This window comes from Physella acuta, unplaced genomic scaffold (genome assembly GCF_028476545.2).
Source record: "Physella acuta isolate Inbredline_101_S28 unplaced genomic scaffold, ASM2847654v3 ptg001046l, whole genome shotgun sequence".
NCBI classification, from domain to species: domain Eukaryota; kingdom Metazoa; phylum Mollusca; class Gastropoda; family Physidae; genus Physella; species Physella acuta.
Genome location: NW_026732563.1, coordinates 3,210 through 23,733, shown reverse-complemented (window position 1 = coordinate 23,733; position 20,524 = coordinate 3,210). Strand labels below are relative to the sequence as shown.

At 40.0% G+C, this 20,524-nt stretch overlaps 2 protein-coding genes across 2 annotated transcripts; both read left to right on the top strand.

Annotated features, from left to right (window-relative positions):
- The first annotated feature begins 1,950 nt into the window (after positions 1 to 1,950).
- Positions 1,951 to 7,724, top strand: LOC131954998 (heat shock 70 kDa protein 12A-like). Its single transcript, XM_059318874.1, has 5 exons — positions 1,951 to 2,269; positions 2,737 to 2,900; positions 3,992 to 4,213; positions 4,594 to 4,768; positions 5,455 to 7,724. The coding sequence occupies exons 1-5, from the start codon at positions 2,008 to 2,010 to the stop codon at positions 6,507 to 6,509; spliced, it is 1,878 nt and encodes a 625-aa protein (XP_059174857.1). The 5' UTR covers positions 1,951 to 2,007; the 3' UTR covers positions 6,510 to 7,724.
- Positions 7,725 to 9,989: 2,265 nt separating this feature from the next.
- On the top strand, positions 9,990 to 18,532 carry LOC131954995 (phospholipid scramblase 1-like). The gene is made up of 9 exons (XM_059318868.1): positions 9,990 to 10,002; positions 10,297 to 10,410; positions 11,417 to 11,494; positions 12,346 to 12,422; positions 13,392 to 13,522; positions 16,213 to 16,327; positions 16,918 to 17,020; positions 17,470 to 17,528; positions 17,970 to 18,532. The coding sequence occupies exons 1-9, from the start codon at positions 9,990 to 9,992 to the stop codon at positions 18,012 to 18,014; spliced, it is 735 nt and encodes a 244-aa protein (XP_059174851.1). The 3' UTR covers positions 18,015 to 18,532.
- The last annotated feature ends 1,992 nt before the right edge of the window (positions 18,533 to 20,524 follow it).

The window sequence follows — 20,524 nt, the reverse complement described above, 5'->3', positions numbered from 1 at the left end:
AAGAACAATGGAATGTTGGCCATAATTCAGCCAATGTCTATAAAAACGAAACTAACCGTGTTTTGACGCTAGTATTGATTGTTAAGGACACAAAGAAACCCAGGAACGAAACACACCGAGAAGGTCACGTGATCCTCCCAGCACGGATCGATATTTGAATCCCATACACGGAACCGGCATCGTGCGATGGCCATGACACGGGCGCCGCTAGAAGGAAGAGAATCGATCGAGGTCGCCTTACCCGGCACGCCGACATCCCACGGCCGTTGTAGTGTGGGTCCGCGGTGCTGGACGGCTGTGTGGGGGACACGTTCCGGTTCCTGATCGATGTGAGGGTCCATGTGTCGTCTGCCAGGGCTGTGCTGCCGGAGACGGTTCTAACCTGTGACGCTTGCAAGCGAGCGCGGCAACACAGCAAATTGCTGTCGGAAATTTCGGCTGTGTACCGCAAGTTTACCGTAAGTCGTATCTAAATATAGTTCCACGTTGTGAAGATCAGAGTGATTTACTCGTGACATACGCATATATTGATTACGTAAGGGGTCAACACGTAGAGTCTAAATATAGTAACAAGATAGATTAATATCAAAATTTCTTAGGAATTGTTTCCTCAAGTCATAAAATGACTCGGAATTCCCGAAGATTTGAGCTATAAAGGTTTATGGCACCATGACAAAGCTTTAAGCTGATCTAAGATAAAAGTATAATCTGCGCGGGTCTTGTATAAATAGGCTTGTGATTTTGTTGGGCTTTATTTGAAAAAAATAAAATAACAAATTTGGTAAGTTTAAGAATACTTTTGTAATTTTATTTTGTGACAAAAAATATTTTCGTACAATTTTTGCCAATGTGAATAGTGTTCTTAGCTTTATCACACGATAGATAGCTAGTACAACGTGTTATTTTAGTTGATACCAACTCCAGCCTAACGAAAACAGTGCATTATACACTTACTCTAATAATGAAACTTTATCAGAACAAGCAAGCATAAAACGTGCTTTCCGTATGGGTGAGCGAACATCATTCTCAATCATTATTTTAAGTAAGTTTTATTTCAGTAGTTACTGAAATAAAGTATAGTGGCTTTCTATCGGCCTAATATTATAGCGGCCTTCTATCGGCCTAATGGTATAACAAACTTCTATGAGTATAAGGCTATAGTGAGTTTTATCGGCCTAATGTTACAGTGATATTTTATTGATCTAATGGTATAGCGACCTGATATCGGCCTAAGTATAGTAGCATTCTACTGAACTAAGTGTTACTATTAGTTTTATCCTTTATCCTATAGGGGTTATTCATTATTTGGTAGGAGAGCAACCATTCACTTTCAGATAATCTGGTAGGCTTTATCCTAAGGAGAAGCAGTGGCATTGCGTTAAGTCATGAGTTCTTAAGAACACGGGTAGGAGTACCGCTTGATTAATCTCCTGCTTCAGAGAAGTTCGACAACTCGATCATGTCCTTGGGATTCACAAACTCTATTGCTATTTGAATTGTGTTATTTAATTTTGTGGTTCTGAAAAACTTGGGACAATTTGTTTCTTATCATAGTCTCATGTATTCAGTACCACACACAGACGACAAACAAATTTCCCGATTCCTGTTTCATGGGGCTAAAAACAAAAAGAAAATACTGATGTTTGTGTAGTGCAATCGATTTGCCATCATTTTTGACGTACTGATTTTGCATTTTTAAATATAAAAGTTATGACTATATATGTTGCGAAACAATAATTATGATAGGCTCAGCTCAATATCCCAGATCAAGTTAAAGCAATTTTGAATTAGAGTTAGACAAAGGTGGGTTTCGTTCAGAGATTGTCGGTATTTTGAACAAGTTGATTCGTTTATCGTCTCTATATTGTTTATAATTTTCTGTGTAGCTCAGGGGACACAACTCTAGTTTCACCAGTTATTTATTGATTATTTTTATTTTGTTAGGACTCATCTCTTTTGTGTTGGGCTGGAAATTTAAAACCACAGACCTGACGGCGGAGTGATTGAATGATGGCAGAATCGAACTCTGTCGCCAGAAAACAGTCGCCCAAGAAAAGCAAGCCCGCCCACTCAGCAGACGACCAAGGGCCGGCAACCGACGCCGGGATGACCATGGCGTCCACCAGACTGGACAACGATGGCGAGGACGTGGCAGACTACCAAATCGTCGCCGCCATCGACTTCGGTACGACGTTCAGCGGGTACGCGTACAGCTTCGCTTCCAACAAACAGGCCATCCATGTCAATAAAAACTGGGGGCAGACTCAAGGTAGGTAATTCGGTTTATTACCCTGAGCAAACTAAAGGGAAATAACTCGTCTTAAAGTATCTTTATTTTAGTAAAATACATGTATATGTAAAAACTGCAGGTTTTAATTGCAAACTTAGTGCTTATAAGCTAGAAAAATTTTCAAAAATCTTTGTAAAGCATAACTTGAAATTTTGTTTTGTATATTTTTAAAAAATTAAAAAATGTAAAATTGAAAGACAAGTTTTTTCTTGTTCAACTTTTGCAAATATGATTCATCAATTAAGAAAATTTCAGACTGATTGTTCAATCTCCTAGAAATTTATTCAACTGCATCATTTAACTTCTCTGTCAATAGAGAGACAGAGGTTTCTATTTAATCAAAACTGATTTTCACAAACCACACTAATGCGTTTACAAAAAAAAAAAAAAAAAAAAAAAAAGTCATTTAACTTCTCCTCTAACCCCACCCACTCCACGCATATCAGGGTTCCTGCTACACAAGACGCCAACCTGCCTTCTGCTGAAATCTGACGGTCAGTTTGAGGCGTTCGGGTTCGAGGCTGTCTCCAAATACAACGAGCTGTCTGAAGACGAGGCTTGCACCTGCTACTACTTCGACCGGTTCAAGATGAAGTTGTACAACAACAAGGTACACACGTTCGTTGTTTTAGTACATCAGGCGAGATCTAAACGAGATTTAAACGAGATTTAAACGAGATTTAAACGAGAATTTTAAAACGTTTATTGAGTTGAGAGAACACTTATGTCTTACAGATAATTTTAAAAAATAAAAATTTTCATAAGCGGTTTAAAATTTAGGTCTGCTTAAAATAAAACAAAATGAACATAATAAATTATGCACAGAATTTTTTTTTATTGGTAAAAGTTCAAATTTCAGCAACTGACTACACTATATATTAAACATTCATATACAAAAACCTAGTTAAAAAGAAACTTTTCTGAAACTTACTACTAGATCTATATCTAAAAAAAAAATATCCTTACATAATATTATTTCTCCTTTCTGAAAATCTATTTCTAGCAGTAACCGCTTTCCAGAGCTTCCGCAGTTTATCTTAAAATTGCCTTTACCTTTCTTATTTACTAAAATCAACTTTTCCTAATTTTTAAAAATCATCTTTCCTATCCTAACTTTAAAAATATCAACTTCCCCTTTCTTATTTTTTTTAGAAATCTACTTTCCCTTTTTAAAAATCAACTTTCACCCTAAAATCATCTTTTCCTTTTTAAAAATCAACTTTCACCTTAAAATCATCTTTTCCTTTTTAAAAATCAACTTTCACCTTAAAATCAACTTTCCCTTTTTAAAAATCAACTTTCACCTTTAAATCACATTTTCCTTTTTAAAAATCAACTTTCACGTTAAAATAATCTTTTCCTTTTAAAAAATCAACTTTCACCTTAAAATCAACTTTCCCTTTTTAAAAAATCAACTTTCACCTTAAAATCAACTTTCCCTATTTAAAAATCAACTTTCACCTTAAAATCAACTTTCCTTTTAAAAAAATCGCATTTCTCCTTAAAATCAACTTTCCCTTTTTAAAAATCAACTTTCACCTTAAAATCAACTTTCCCTTTTTAAAAATCAACTTTCACCTTAAAATCAACTTTCCCTTTTTAAAAATCAACTTTCACCTTAAAATCAACTTTCCCTTTTTAAAAATCAACTTTCACCTTAAAATCTTCCCTTATTAAAAAAAATCAACTTTCCCCGTCCAGCAACTGACCACAGACATCACCATCACGGACGCCAACGGGAAAACCCAGCCGGCCGTGGACGTGTTCGCCCACTCCCTGACCTTCATGAAGAAACACCTGCTGCGGGCCATCGGCACACACCTGGGGTACGACCCCCACCCCGACACCGTCCGGTGGGTGCTCACCGTGCCGGCCATCTGGGACGAAAACGCCAAACAGTTCATGCGCGAGGCTGCTCATAAAGTGAGTTCATTAGATAGAGGCGCGGTGCCGACTTGAACATGGGGTTAACAAGGCCACAGCTTAAGGGCCTCTCAAAAATTTATGCAATTTGACATTTTAAGTTCTGTTTACTTTTTTTTTTTTACAATTTTAATTTCTGTTTATTAATATTAGCAGGATTAAAAACAAACAAATAATGAATGGCTCTTTTAGACCTGACTGTCCCTAGAGTAGATCAAGTAGAGCGTATTTGGTTTTTGAGCTTTACGTGTGAAGTAATCCTATGGTCAGCTCCATTCCCAATAAGCTTTACTTTCCCGATTTTAGTTGATTACTAATTAGAGTTGATTGGACTCAGTAATTAGTACCCTTTGATTGAAAAAATGTTGAATATTTCTTAGGGTGGACTCATCGACAAGCCCAACAGCGAACAGCTGGTCATAGCCCTCGAGCCTGAAGCTGCTTCTCTACACTGCCGGAATCTTCCGGCTACAGATTTTGTAGGCTACAAGGATTCTGCTCTGTCCAAACCCAGTTTCGAGCCTGGAACAAAATACTTGGTGGTTGACGCTGGAGGTATATATATGTGTGGTATACATTTGTGGTATACATATGAGGTATATATATGTGGCATACATTTGTGGTATATATATATATATATATATATATATATATATATATATATATATATATATATATATGAGATATATATGGTACATGTGGTATACATGTGTTATATATATGAGGAGATATGTTTGATATCTATGGGCATATGTGGTCTGTATTCGAATGGTATGAATATGTGGTAGAATGTGTACCTTATCTACCTCATCTATCTCACCTACCTCATCTACCTCATCTAACTTTCCTATATCGTCTAACTCATCTACCTCATCTATCTCACCTACCTTACCTATCTCAAATACCTTATCTTCCTTTCCTATATCGTCTACCTCACCTATCTTACCTACCTCATGTACCTCATCTACTTCACCTACCTCATTTACCTTTCCTATATCGTCTAACTCACCTACCTCATCTATCTCACCTACCTCATCTACTTCACCTACCTCACCTACCTCATTTACTTCATCTACTTCACCTACCTTATTTACCTCACGTTCTCTACCTCACCTACCTCACCTACCTCACCTACCTCACCTACCTCACCTACCTTACCTACCTACATCTACATCATCAATCTCACCTACCTCATCTACCTCATCTACCTCATTTACCTCACGTACTTTGCCTATCTCCAGGTGGAACCATCGACTGTGTGGCCCACAAGATCCGCAAAGATGGCCGCATACGTGAGCTGTTCCGGGCCACAGGCGGGGCTTGGGGCGGGACCATCATTGACAGACAGTTCCACAATCTCCTGGAAACCATCTTCGGGGAGGAGTTTATCGCCTCCTTCTTGAAGGAATACCCCAAGGACTTCGTCGAACTGTTGCAAGACTTTGAGATCAAGAAACGCGGGGAGTGCGAGAGTATTCGCGTGTCCCTGCCTTACAACTTCTGCAACTACAAGCACAACGGCGTCTCCGTGCAGCAGGCGATAAAAAACTTCTCCGCCGAGAAAGGAAGCAGCGATATCAAATTCTCCTCCGGTAAACTTGTTCTGTCGTCTGCTAAAGTCAACGCTTTGTTTAAAGACGCGTTGGACCAGATCAACGATCACGTTCAGTCTCTGCTGCATAAGCCGAAATGTAAAGACTTGCATAATATATTTCTGGTCGGCGGCTTCGCGGAATCGTCTCGTCTGCAGACGGCCATGCGGGAGAAATTCGGCGAGCGGGTGACTATTCTAGTCCCAGAGGAAGCAAGTTTAGCGGTTGTGAAAGGCGCCGTGGCTTTCGGTCACGACCCTAGCGCCATCTGTCAGAGAATCTGCCGGTTTACCTACGGCGTTGGGAGTTATCTCCCGTTCGATGACGGCGTGCACCGGGAGGACCTTCGCGTTAACTCGGACGGAATGGACCTGTGTAAGAATATTTTTCAGACGTGGGCCGAGGCCGGGGAGGTCATAGGTCACAACGAGATCTGGCGCGAGACGTACACGCCCATCATCAACAACCAGAAAGGGATCATCTTCGAGTTCTTCCGCTCCACCTGCAAGAAGGTGCAGTACACGGACGAGCCCGGGGTGGAGAAGTGCGGGTTCCTGGTCGTGGAGATGCCCGACCCCACGGGAGGGCGTGACCGGGCCGTTGACCTTGAGGTCATCTTTGGGGGCACGGAGATCAAGGTCGTTGGGTACGACCACACGAGTACCACGCGGCACGAGACCTACATCGACTTCCTCTCGACCTAGCGGCCAGTCTATAAATAGCTCAGCCAAATCGTTGTCATGATGTCACGTGTTTATCGTCACGTGAGATAACAAAAACATGAACGTCACGTGACTTAACAGTGCCCATTGATAAAAAAAAAATAACATGTACAAATGTGCTCTATATAATATACTGAATCAACAAATGAGTTTTTTTCTGTGTGGACGATTGAAGCATTTTATGTGCGAATCTGTTTTCATTACATATGCAAGGGAATGTTCTTTAATGTGGGTTTTGTGTATATTCAAATAATAGGGGACCGATGTATCGAGATTATGGGGCTTTCAAGTCTAGTTTCGATATCAAACGAGACTTGCAATTCTACTCTTGTCCCGTAGACCGTCAGGTTTGAAAGGGAACTTTACCTTGAATCAGTCTACCGCAAACATTCTAGTGAAAATAAAATAAAAGGCTGTGTATCACGCGACGCCATGTAAAAGTACAAAACTAAATAACCCGCCCATTTGTGTTCTATAATACGTGCAAACATCCACAAAAGTGCTCAGCCTTTTTTCGCTATTTTGTCTCAAGACTTCTTGTGCTTGTCTTAATAATTAAATCATGATTATCATACTATTGTAAATACACACATACACACACTCACACACGCTTTGTTTTACTTAGCAAACGGTTTTAATTTGGCAACAGGCTTGGCTAAAGTAAGAGCACCTTAGCTTTCAATGTACGCTTATAGACAGTAGTTGACTCTCGTCGAGTTGAATGATGTCACTGTTTCACCAAGCTCACCCCTCTACGCGCATGACGGTACAATACCCGGAAGTTGTAAAAAAAAATGTAAAAATTCTATTTTTGTACAATTACATTTTTTTCACATTTTTCTTGAGACTTCCTCAACGGTTGTGCTAATTATCCTGTTGATGATCTAATGACTTTCAAATTAACATAATTGCTTTATTGTGTATGAGTTTCTTTTTCTTTCGTAATAAATAAAAAAAACTACAGTAACTAAAAGGAATATATATTAAAATATTTGTTATCCTGATAGTTTAGTATAACCACAAATCACCAAAACATCTATTGGAATTCTGGTTAATATTTTTTATGTTTATATATCGTGTTCAGGCTTTAAAAGCTGAAACATGAATATTGTACGATTATTGATGAATTTAAATGGCTGAAAATGTATTTAGTTTGTTGTGTGTTAAGTAATGAATACACAAACCAGTAAAAAAATATCTTCCAAGATTTTTGTTTTGCTTTTTAAATTATATTCACTTTTTTGTTTTCAAATGTGTAGTAAAACGTGTAATTTGATTTGTTTCAATGCAAACAAGTTTGGCTAGACGCTATTGATAAAAAAAAATGTTTTTGTCAAATTTTTCTTCTGCAAGTATCCACAAAACTCGACTCCTCTATGCCCGCCCCCTCCTATCCGCATGGACGTGATAAATGGATGTCCTAAAAAAGGACTTACGTTTGGGTCTAAGTACAGGGATTCATTTGGGGTTAAAGACTATATAGGGTGAGATCGGTATAATGGGATATTAGTTTGTGTTGTGCAAAGTTCATCTGTTTGTTTGAAACTCTACAATACTCTACATAAATAGGCTAATACGATAAATCAACGATTTTTTCAAAGGCAGAACAGATTACTTCATTTTGTCAGTTCATAATTCTAGCATTACATTGTACCCTTAAGAACAGACCTAGACAACTGAAAATCTAACAAAACAAAGATAAATTTTAATTTAAAACTGCGTTGCCTGTCATAAGAAAGACTATGCGACCCTTGTTATTTATTAACTCATACAAACAAACGTGTAATATAGATTGGTTGATGGTGAAAGATTCTATTTCCCCTATTCAGCTGGTTGTGTCGTGTATTGTGTATAGCGCACCACTTTGTATGTAGCGCACCACTTTGCATCAACTCTAGCCTTATCGCACAATAAATTATTTTTACGATAAAACCAGTACAATTGCAAAACATCAAGTGTAAATTTTCTTTAAATATTTTAAGTTGTAATCAAAGGTAAGCATGGTCTTAGGCATCATTTACTGTTGTAGATCTATGCAACTTTGTATAGAAAAACAGTTTTAAAGTATAGGCGTAGTGGCGTTCTTATCTTTGTTTTGAAGTTAGACATCTTATCACTTGATATTGTCACCAAAATGATAATGCTAAGATGACTAATGGGTTTGGTTTAACTTTATTATAAGGAATGTAGACCATTAAAGTCAGATAATTGTAGTCAATTAATTATCCCTACTTGCAATTTTGTATTTTAAAATACGACACATTAGATTTTATTTAGACTGGTTTTTTTTTTGCCTTTTAATTTGTGTAGAGCTTTTATAAACAAGTTAATTAAAAAAGTCTAGTGACATTTGTGCGCAATTTCCTTATGTTATCTAAAAATAGCTCTGACGTATAATGTTGGGGTGCATTCAAGCTAGAAGAACGATCGGTTTGTAGGTGTTTATGTAATTTTAAAATTTGTGACCGAACGAGAGGATATTTTTGAAAACTTTTTTCGGCAATATTGTTCTAAATTATGACAGGAATCGATTGGTATATGTTTCAAGTCGCTAAGTGGCTTGGTTGCCGAGATATGGGCCAAAAACTGATTTTTTTCGAGGTTTTTTGGCTTTTCCGGGAAATACATGAAAGAAACCCGGAATTTTTATGGCCTATGCTCATTCTTGTAACTTGCTTAACATAATTGCTTTTGTAACTAGTCATCGATATTGCTTCGTTGAGGAGGAGATACGACTTAAAGCCCGGACACACATTCATCCATACATTCATCCATCCATCCATTCCCAGAAATGACGAGTTAATAAACGCAATTCTCCAGAATGGAAATTGCGCTAAAAAAATATACAAAAATGTACCTCCACCCCCACTACACCAAACTAGATTGATATTTGGAAATAAACGTTCGAACTTATTTCCAGTGAATGTCTAAAGTATCTGACCAGTCCCGAAAATCTGACCAGTCCCAGAAATCTGATAAGTCTTCAGCGTCTTCAGATGAGTCCAGGGTTAAAGAGACGGATCCTCAAGCAGTAGTGGAGCAGCCATCGGGTCAACCTGACCCCCCACCGTCAGCAGTTCCAGGTACTATATTGGGCTGACCAAAACTCCACGGTTACTAATTCCAGGTACTATATTGGGCTGACCAAAACTCCACGGTTACTAATTCCAGGTATTGTATTGAGCTGACCAAAACTCGACGGTTACTAATTCCAGGTACTATATTGGGCTGACCAAAACTCCACGGTTACTAATCCCAGGTAATTCTATGTTGGGCCAACCAAAACCCCGTCATCACTAATTCTAGGCACGCTATATTGGGCCCAGTTACCCAAAGGCCATAAACTCCATACCGTGTTCAGTGCCCGGTTGAGTGAGCATGGAGTCACCTTTAAGCGCTGTCGTGGATAGAACGTGTTCAATGCCCTGTTGTGAAGGCATATCATTATTGTAATGCCCTGTCATGAGAGTGTATGGTCAGTGCAATGCCCTTATGCATCTGTGACGTGGTACGACCTATCTTACATGTTGTAGTCTGTCTTACATGTTGTAGTTTGTCTTACATGTTGTAGTCTGTCTTACATGTTATCTTACATGTTGTAGTCTGTCTTACATGTTGTAATCTGTCTTACATGTTGTAGTCTGTTTTACATGTTGTAGTCTGTCTTACATGTTGTAGTCTGTCTTACATGTTGTAGTCTGTCTTACATGTTGTAGAATGTCTTAAACACTATAGCCTGTTTTATATGCGGTCTATGTCTATGTTCCAGGGTACGCCCTTTGGATGCCGACAGTGGCGCCCCAACCGACGTGTCCCCCGGGACTGGAGTACCTGACCCTGCTAGACGAGGTGATCGTTCAACAAGAGGTCGAGTTGTTGGAGAGTGAGTACTGGCTGGAAGTGTCACCCCAACCATTTGTTTTATACATGAATATACGAGCAAGTTTAGATGAGGAGACTCTCGCTTTGTGTGAACACATTTGTTTTCAATTTAAAAAAAAAAAAAAAATTAATATATCGCTTGTTTGCTTAACCCTCTGTTTCTTTTGCAATTTTTAAATCTCCTTAACCCCCTGGTTCTATTGAAAAATGTTAATCTACTTATACGTTAAGGACATAATTTTTTTTAAAAATGTGATGACGTAAAGTTAGGCAAGGTTAGAAAAAGAACATAGAAAAAAAAATGTAGCAGTTAAGAAATAGCTTTAGGTCAAGCAGTTGAGGTAGGAGCCAATGAGATGCTAGATGATGAGTCACGTGCGACGGTCAGCTGACCAATTGTTAAGAGTTGGCCGGAGTTAGCGCCGCTGGGAAAAGATAGCGGTGTTGGTCAGTCTTGTGTGTTGGTTCAGGTCCAGTCTTAGAAAACAGGTGGAGATAGATACTGTTGAGGGATAGTGAAGTTGAACTTGGATTTTAGCTAGGGTAGAGTGAGAGAGTGGGAGTAAAGTGTAGGACAGTAGAGTAAGGAATAGTTTGATGTGTGCCTATATTTAAATAAACTGTGGTATTATTTGAACTTGGCATTGTGTCGTTGCGTTTTAAACTGAAGGAGTCCTACAGGCCTTAACAAAGCCAAGTGAAGAAAGGGCCAACCCCCTAACACATATCTAATAAAAACTTATCTCCCAACCCAGGAACCCTAAGTTCCATTGTAATTTTTCACTCTTAACCAAAGCTTTCACTGAAACTATTTTTTTATATCCTTAACTCACAGTGTATGTCCTTATAGGTGTTAAGGACTGATCTCCCCCCCCCCCCCCCTTGGAATAATATGCTCTATTGATTTATTATGTCCTTGATCCATCGTTCCATTGGGATTTTTAATTTGTTGATTAAGAACAGAATTTGTTTTCAATGAAACTTCCAATGAATATTTTTTCTTCCAGTTATGCTCCAGTTCGAGACTGAGAACTCTTACACTATCTATAACAAGGCCAACCAAAAATGTTACTACGCATTCGAAAGTAAATATTGGTGTAGCTTTACACATTTCCTGCAGTGGCGTAGCAAGGGGGTGCGGTTGGTAATGGCCGAACATGACATCAAGACATATTGGTGTAATCAGAAAAGGCATCCGATTTAAAGAAATTTTTTAAGTTGGTAGAAGACGGGGTTGGGCATTACAGGAATAATCGCACCTTGCTACGTCACTGAAAGTAATGGTGTTTTAAATATATGTTTAGGTGATGGTGTTGTAGGTGAAGTTTTTGTTATTATATGTTATCGATGGTGTTGTGAATATACTGTGTAAGTAATGGTGTTGTCGATATACTATGTACATGATGGTGATATGGATATACTTTGTAAGTAATGGTGTTTAATATATTTAGGTGATGGTGTTGTAGAGAGTACACTAAGGTGAATTTGATGTTATTTTATAATATCAATGTTGTTGAGAATATAATGTGTAAGTGATGGTCTTGTCGATATAATATGTAATTGATGTCGTTGTGAATATAGTGTGTAATGTATGTTGTTGTGAATATATTATGTAAATGATGATGTTGTACATGTAATATGTAAATGGTGATTTTGTACATATAATATGTAAATGATGATGTTTTACATATAATATGTAAATGATGATGTTGTACATATAATATGTAAATGATGATGTTGTACATATAATATGTAAATGATGATGTTGTACATATAATATGTAAATGATGATGTTGTACATATAATACGTAAGTGATGGTGTTGTGGCTATGTCTAGGTGATAATGTCTGAGGACCAAAAAAATTAACAGAAGAAAAAAGGATGTCAATAGTATATTTAAGATTAGAGTCAAAGATTTGAAACATTTCTTTCTCAGAGTCTAACTGTTGCGCTCGACAATGGTGCGGGCCGAATCGCTGTTTTGAAATCATTGTGCAGGATAATTTTCAAAAGGTATATTGGGTCTTCTAGACAGATCGTGGTCCTTCTGACAAGTTAGCTGTGTGAATGTTAAATGACGCAGTGTCACACAAGGTGTGATGGGGTGTGTGTGTGGGGGGGGGGTGTGTCTTGGTCAGCTGGCTGTGTTGGTGTTGTGTGAGGGCTGGTCATCAGGCGATGTACATTGCTGGTTGTTCATTCAGCTGTGTGAATGTTGATTGAGTGTAGGTTGTAAACGTGTGTGTTAATTAATGGTGGATCGTTACATTGCGGTGTTGCGTGATAGTGGTTGACTTACATGCTTTAATTGAAGGTGTTTGAGGACAAATGATGTTTAGGTTTTGTCCTGGACTGTCTTTACGATATACCGGCCCTACAAATGTTGTATGTTGTATGCCCTAGACTGTCTTCACGATATACCGGCCCTACAAATGTTGTATGTCCTAGACTTTCTTCACGATATACCGGCCCTACAAATGTTGTATGTTGTATGTCTTAGACTGTCTTCACGATATACCGGCCCTACAAATGTTGTATGTCCTAGACTGTCTTCACGATATACCGGCCCTACAAATGTTGTATGTTGTAGACTGTCTTCACGATATACCGACCCTACAAATGTTGTATGTCCTAGACTGTCTTCACGATATACCGGCCCTACAAATGTTGTATGTTGTAGACTGTCTTCACGATATACCGACCCTACAAATGTTGTATGTCCTAGACTGTCTTCACGATATACCGGCCCTACAAATGTTGTATGTTGTATGTCCTAGACTGTCTTCACGATATATCGGCTCTACAAATGTTGTATGTTGTATGTCCTAGACTGTCTTCACGATATACCGGCCCTACAAATGTAAGTTGTATGTCCTAGACTGTCTTCACGATATACCGGCCCTACAAATGTTGTATGTTGTATGTCCTAGACTGTCTTCACGATATACCGGCCCTACAAATGTTGTATGTTGTATGTCCTAGACTGTCTTCACGATATATCGGCCCTACAAATGCCTCAAGTGCGGCTCGTGTGTTGCCTGGTGCAGCATCTGTCAGGATGAGGTACAGGTCACAGCACTAGATGGAACTCGCCTAGGGAAGGCTCGTCAGAGGTAAGGTCAGGGCCGTCAATATAAAGTTCAAGGACGTTAATAGTAAGTTTAGTGCAGTAGCGTAGCGAGGGGGGGGGGGGGGGCGGGGGGAACTTATGTCCCCGGGCGCCAAGCTTAGGGGCGCCAAAATGGGTTGGAATAATAAATTGAAAGGTTGAGGGGGGTGGAAATTGAAAGTTAGTTTGAGGGGGGGGGGGGGGTGCATATCAAAAAGTTTGTCCCCGGGCGCCGGGTAGGGTCGCTACGCCTCTGGTTTAGTGTCGTCAATATAAAGGGTAATAATAATAAAAATGATATAATCTACGTCTGTAGAAACGATGCGATTAACTACACGAAACGAAACTATAAAAACACCGCCATTGTTGTTTACTCGAAGGTCATGGTCAAGATACCATGACGTTAGATGTAATCTACCCAACACATTCATAAAGTTTGCTGATGATAAATTTAAGACGAATGGTAGCGCAAACGATTACTAACCAGAAAGCCTCGAGTTCGAATCCGGGTTCAAATCTGGGCCTAGTGCTGACCATACTATCCCTTTATAGGTCGAGGTCGAGGTCGAGGTCACAGAAACAGGTGAACTTTCCTTTACTTGCCGCACAGATAGTCAAGTTTGAAAGCGAACTTGACTTAAAACATGTACATTACGTAACATTCGTATGTTGTAAGGGTAAGAGACAAGATCCAACGTTGTATGCCCAGACACATACATTTATATTTAGGCGTGTGACTGTCACCTTTGTCGGTTAAAGTTTATGGTGTGTTTGTGTTTAGGTGCTCATGTTGTCGGTTTGTTTGTGTTTAGGTCCTCATGATGTCGTTTGTTTGTTTGTGTTTAGGTGCTCATGCTGTCGGTTTGTTTGTGTTTAGGTGCTCATGCTGTCGGTTTGTTTGTGTTTAGGTGCTCATGATGTCAGTTTGTTTGTGTTTAGGTGCTCATGATGTCGTTTGTTTGTTTGTGTTTAGGTGCTCATGATGTCGGTTTGTTTGTGTTTAGGTGCTCATGTTGTCAGTTTGTTTGTGTTTAGGTGCTCATGCTGTCGGTTTGTTTGTGTTTAGGTGCTCATGTTGTCGGTTTGTTTGTTTGTGTTTAGGTGCTCATGTTGTCAGTTTGTTTGTGTTTAGGTGCTCATGCTGTCGGTTTGTTTGTGTTTAGGTGCTCATGCTGTTGGTGTGTTTGTTTGTGTTTAGGTACTCATGATGTCGGTTTGTTTGTGTTTAGGTGCTCATGCTGTCGGTTTGTTTGTGTTTAGGTGCTCATGCTGTCGGTTTGTTTGTGTTTAGGTGTTCATGCTGTCGGTTTGTTTGTTTGTGTTTAGGTGCTCATGCCGTCTGTTTGTTTGTGTTTAGGTGCTCATGATGTCGGTTTGTTTGTTTGTGTTTAGGTGCTCATCCTGTCGGTTTGTTTGTGTTTAGGTGCACATGTTGTCAGTTTGTTTGTGTTTAGGTGCTCATGATGTCGTTTGTTTGTTTGTGTTTAGGTGCTCATGATGTCGGTTTGTTTGTTTGTGTTTAGGTGCTCATGTTGTCAGTTTGTTTGTGTTTAGGTGCTCATGATGTCGGTTTGTTTGTTTGTGTTTAGGTGCTCATGATGTCGGTTTGTTTGTTTGTGTTTAGGTGCTCATGTTGTCAGTTTGTTTGTGTTTAGGTGCTCATGCTGTCGGTTTGTTTGTGTTTAGGTGCTCATGCTGTTGGTTTGTTTGTGTTTAGGTGCTCATGATGTCGGTTTGTTTGTGTTTAGGTGCTCATGCTGTCGGTTTGTTTGTGTTTAGGTGCTCATCCTGTCGGTTTGTTTGTGTTTAGGTGTTCATGCTGTCGGTTTGTGTGTTTGTGTTTAGGTGCTCATGTTGTCAGTTTGTTTGTGTTTAGGTGCTCATGCTGTCGGTTTGTTTGTTTGTGTTTAGGTGCTCATGATGTCGGTTTGTGTGTTTGTGTATAGGTGCTCATGCTGTCGGTTTGTTTGTGTTTAGGTGCTCATGCTGTCGGTTTGTTTGTGTTTAGGTTCTCATGCTGTCGGTTTGTGTGTTTGTGTATAGGTGCTCATGTTGTCGGTTTGTTTGTGTTTAGGTGCTCATGCTGTCGGTGTGTTTGTTTGTGTTTAGGTTCTCATGCTGTCGGTTTGTGTGTTTGTGTATAGGTGCTCATGCTGTCGGTTTGTTTGTGTTTAGGTGCTCATGCTGTCGGTTTGTTTGTGTTTAGGTTCTCATGCTGTCGGTTTGTGTGTTTGTGTATAGGTGCTCATGCTGTCGGTTTGTTTGTGTTTAGGTGTTCATGCTGTCGGTTTGTTTTTTTGTGTTTAGGTGCTCATGCTGTCGGTTTGTTTGTGTTTAGGTGCTCATGATGTCGGTTTGTTTGTTTGTGTTTAGGTGTTCATGCTGTCGGTTTGTGTGTTTGTGTTTAGGTGCTCATGCTGTCGGTTTGTTTGTGTTTAGGTGTTCATGCTGTCGGTTTGTGTGTTTGTGTTTAGGTGCTCATGCTGTCGGTTTGTTTGTGTTTAGGTGTTCATGCTGTCGGTTTGTTTGTGTTTAGGTGCTCATGCTGTCGGTTTGTTTGTGTTTAGGTGCTCATCCTGTCGGTTTGTTTGTTTGTGTTTAGGTGTTCATGCTGTGGGTTTGTTTGTGTATAGGTGCTCATGCTGTCGGTTGTTTGTGTTTAGGTGCTCATGTTGTCGGTTTGTTTGTGTTTAGGTGCTCATGTTGTCGACCCCACTTCATCATCATGGACCAGAACTCGAACCCCCAGTTTGAGATTTGCGGCCCCTTCTGCCAGTTTACTTTATGCTGCAAGTCGATTCAGTTCAAGGTGAGTTGTGTGCCTTTAAGGGCTTTTAAACAGAAAGTATGTGTGTTTCAAGATTAAAGTAAATTAAAAAGAAATCCGGCGAAGAATGTGTAAAAACAATTTGACTTTGTATATTATATTATATATATTATTTTTTAAAGTTGTATAACTCGAAAACAATTTAAATTTTTATGTTGGTAAATTGAAAAGTGAATATCTTATGAATAATACTCGGCGATTTATTCATGGTATGAAGCTAATTTTGTCTGCCAAAGTGGAGTGATTTCAATTTGATTCGGGTAAACTTAATCTGGGACTATATATTTCGAGATAATTCTCATCTTAGTTTTTAAAAAACTTTTGTTTGACTTGTTTCCTCGGTCATGCTTTTTACTCTGCTTCATGACTTCGAAACTTGCGAGAGAAATTTCGAACACAGAAACAGGTCGATTTCTTTCAAACTTGGCACGTGGGTCAAGAGATGATGACAATGCAATGTGACATACAATTTAATTTAAATAGATGACTAATTAAATTTCAAACAGTTAATTATTTTCTTTATGGACGTTCGTTTTTCTGAAGGCTGTAATTACATTTTTCATCTCTCGTAGGTGAGGAGCGTACAGGATGGCACCCAGATTGGCGCCATTTCGAAATATCGCGGGGATTTCGCCAAGGAGGCCTTCAGTGATGCTGACACATTCGGCGTGACATGTGAGTATGTGTGTCACGTGGCGTGACATGTGAGAATGGGTGTCACGTGTCGTGACATGTGAGTGTGTCACATGGCGTGACATGTGAGTATGTGTGTCATTAGGAGTGACATGTGAGTATGTGTGTCACGCGACGTGACATGTGAGTATGTGTGTCACGCGGCGTGGCATGTCGACAAACGGCATGACAGGATATTAACCCTACACCGAGGGACGTGTCAGTTTTTTTTAGCACATCCCGCAGTCAAGTAGATAACGGTAACTTATTTTCTAATTTATTTTTATATAAGCCAAAATAAAATTTAAAACGAGATAATAAATTTGTTTTCTTGCTACCTAAATCAATGGGTTTTTTTGAGGTTATTTCCTACCTTACCCACTCCATAGCACGCGAATGCTCATGTATAATCTTGTAACGGAAATTCTTATCTCTCTCTCTCTCTCCCACAGTTCCAATTGATTTGGATGTCAGGTTAAAGGCGACTTTGATTGGATGCGTATTTTTGATTGTAAGTTGTTGTATGTGGAATTACCGGGGAGGTGGGGGGGGGGGGGGGGGGGGGTGGCATCGATAAAAACGTGCACGAAAATTGCGCAAATATATTTCCGCACACAGGAAAAATATGTTGGCTATTTCTGTCAACTTATTCAAACATAAATTCAAAAGCTGAATGTATGCTAGCTATATATGTGTGTTAATTAGCTATATATGAGTGCTTGTTAGCTATATATGTGTGTTAGTTAGCTATGGATGTGTGCTACTTAGCTATATATGTGTGCTAGTTAGCTATATATGTGTGTGCTACTTAGCTAATATGTGTGCTAGTTAGCTATATATGTGTGCTAGTTAGCTATCTACCATATAGCTGGACCATACTTCAACAACAGTTGTCAAACTGTATACATCTCTACTGTCTAAAAGACTAAATGTCGTATCTTTCTTCCCACAGGATTTTATGTTCTTCGAAGACCCTCCAAAAAAAAAGGACAAATAATAACTCGACTGCTTGTGTTAGCGACCTGCTGGTGTTTAAACGTCGCACAACGTCTTGCAACGATGTACTCACTACAGCAACATTCTCCCAACACAGCTACAAGTTTATTTACTCACATTTATATGACATCATACATTTAAGCCATTTGTTTTGTAAATAGTATTTACAGATGTATTTTTTTACAGTTAAAAAACCGCCAAAAAGTTAATCCCCGCCACCATTAAAAGATAATTTTTTTGAAACTGGATGTGAAACGCGCAATTTTAGTTTCTAACCCTAACATAAATACAAACACATAAACGCAAACCCTGGGTGCTGATAAATAGTTGTGTTTATGGCGTGCGTTTAAATATTCAAATGTCAACATCAGAAATAGGTCAAAGTTGCGTGCGTACATTAAATTAGAGCTCGCAAAAAGTGGCGGAGCTTAATTTTTCACCCGTACATTGCATTAGTGGCGGGGCTTATCTGGAAAAGATCATCAAAGACTTCATATTTCATTATTTGAAGAACATTAAAGAAATATAACATTTAATGGGTTTTCACAATCTGTCGCTTTTGTTGTTGTTTGGTTTTTTCATAACCGAGGGTTCTCATACCATGTTGTTTATATTGCTGATGTAGACTGTAAATACAGAACAGGTTCAGTGTTTCTTCCAGACTTTTTTCTATGGGAGGGGGGGCACTTGATATTTTTGGGGGTGGGACGGGCGGTCAACAATTTCCGGAGGGGGAGGGGGGACACTGGTAAAAGTATGTTTTCTATATAAATTCCATTTCGGTCGGGGGGGGGGGGGGGGCGGTAGACTTTCTTCGTGGGGAGGGGGGGGGGGGGCTGTAAATACAGAAAAGGTTTAAAACAACTACAAAAATGATCGCCCAAGTGACGCCACTTCTACCATATTTGTATAGCAAGTCTAAAAGCGTCAAATGTCAGACCAATTGATCCGACACGAACAATGAGACGATTGCCATAAATGAGTCTCATTGGTCGTTGCATTTATTTCAATCTGAAAGTGGCTAAAACGAAAGAAATTGTCCAAGCAACTTTCAATACCAGCTATTTGACTTCCACTTTTCCTCTTTAGCTTATGGTGCTGTGTATTGAGTAAAGCGCACCTTTTTGCATCAATTCTAGGCATACCGCACAATAATTTAATTCCATTTAGCCAGCAATCAAACCAAAACAATTTCAATTTAAATGGACTGTAAATATGTATAGTTTTCATCAGAGGTAAGTTTTGTTATAAGCGATTTATAAGGAACTTAATGGATTTAGAAAAATAGTTTTAATTTTTGCAGAACGGGCGCAGTGGTGTTCTTATCTTTCTAGTAATGTAGATCTAGTAATAGGTAAAGTTAGATCTTACCATTTGAGATTGTCCCCATATTTTTAATACTAAGCTTACTTCCTTCCTTATACGGAAACCGGCTCAGAAGGTTCACTTCCATTAGCCAGGCAGGCCTCAGTGTGGCAAACCCCGATCATCAGTGTTTCCCACACATCGGTCGCTACTTCCGTCGGTTCTCACCGGGCTTTCCTTCCCACCCACCAGACGCGGGACGTCGTCCTACCGCCTGGTACCCAGCTTGATCGTGGGGGGCATTCCGTCAGATCAAAACCCTCTAGCTGCTGTTATCTGCCACCAGCCATTCCGCATCCACTTAACATGGGTTTGGTGGGACCAGTGGCATTATTCCGAAGCCTCGTTAAGGCCGCCGCTTAAAGTCAAAAGAGAGATCTGGCGGCGGGCTCTTTTGGTTCCCGGTAGTCTTGCACCTCTCCTCCCCCACGCTATTATGTAGGGGACTTGGGAGACCGACGTACCAGGCTCTTCGGAAAGAGCCAAACGCATACAGCAGTTCCACTCGACCAGATCGAAAACCCTCTAGCTGCTGTTCACTACCACCAGCCATCCCGCACTCACTAGGGGGGGTCATGGGTTTGGTCCGACTAGTGGAGTTCGTCCGAAGCCGTGTGAAGGCCGCAGCTTAAAGTCAAACCGTCTGGTTGGGGATCGCGAACAGACCCTTTTTGGTTCCCGGCAGTCTTGCATCTCTCCACCCTCACGCTATTTGGAGCCAGCAACGGAGATTCACCCGTCCAATGCGGGCAAATCTCCCGGCTCCACCATGTGGGGGTCTTGGGAGTCAGACGTACCAGGCTCTCCGGACTGGCATCCAAGTGTCGGCCAGGGGACGCCGGCCGGCACGGATGCACAGACTAAAAATCCCTAGCTGCCGTTAGCTACCCGGGTAGGGCACCCTTCCGTGGCCACGTGGAGGCCGCAGCTTCAGGTCAAAATGTCTGCCGGAGGGCCTTGGAGACCCCTTTTAGTTCCTGGCCTCTTTTCACCCGTATTAGCCAGGGTGGCTTTACGGGTTCCGAGAGGATCAGGCTGCACGGAAACTAAGCTTACTAAAGGGTTAGGTTTAAATTTCATATAAGAAAGATAAAATGTTTAAGTTATATGGCTGATTAATTAGCTCAACTCACATTGCCGTATATT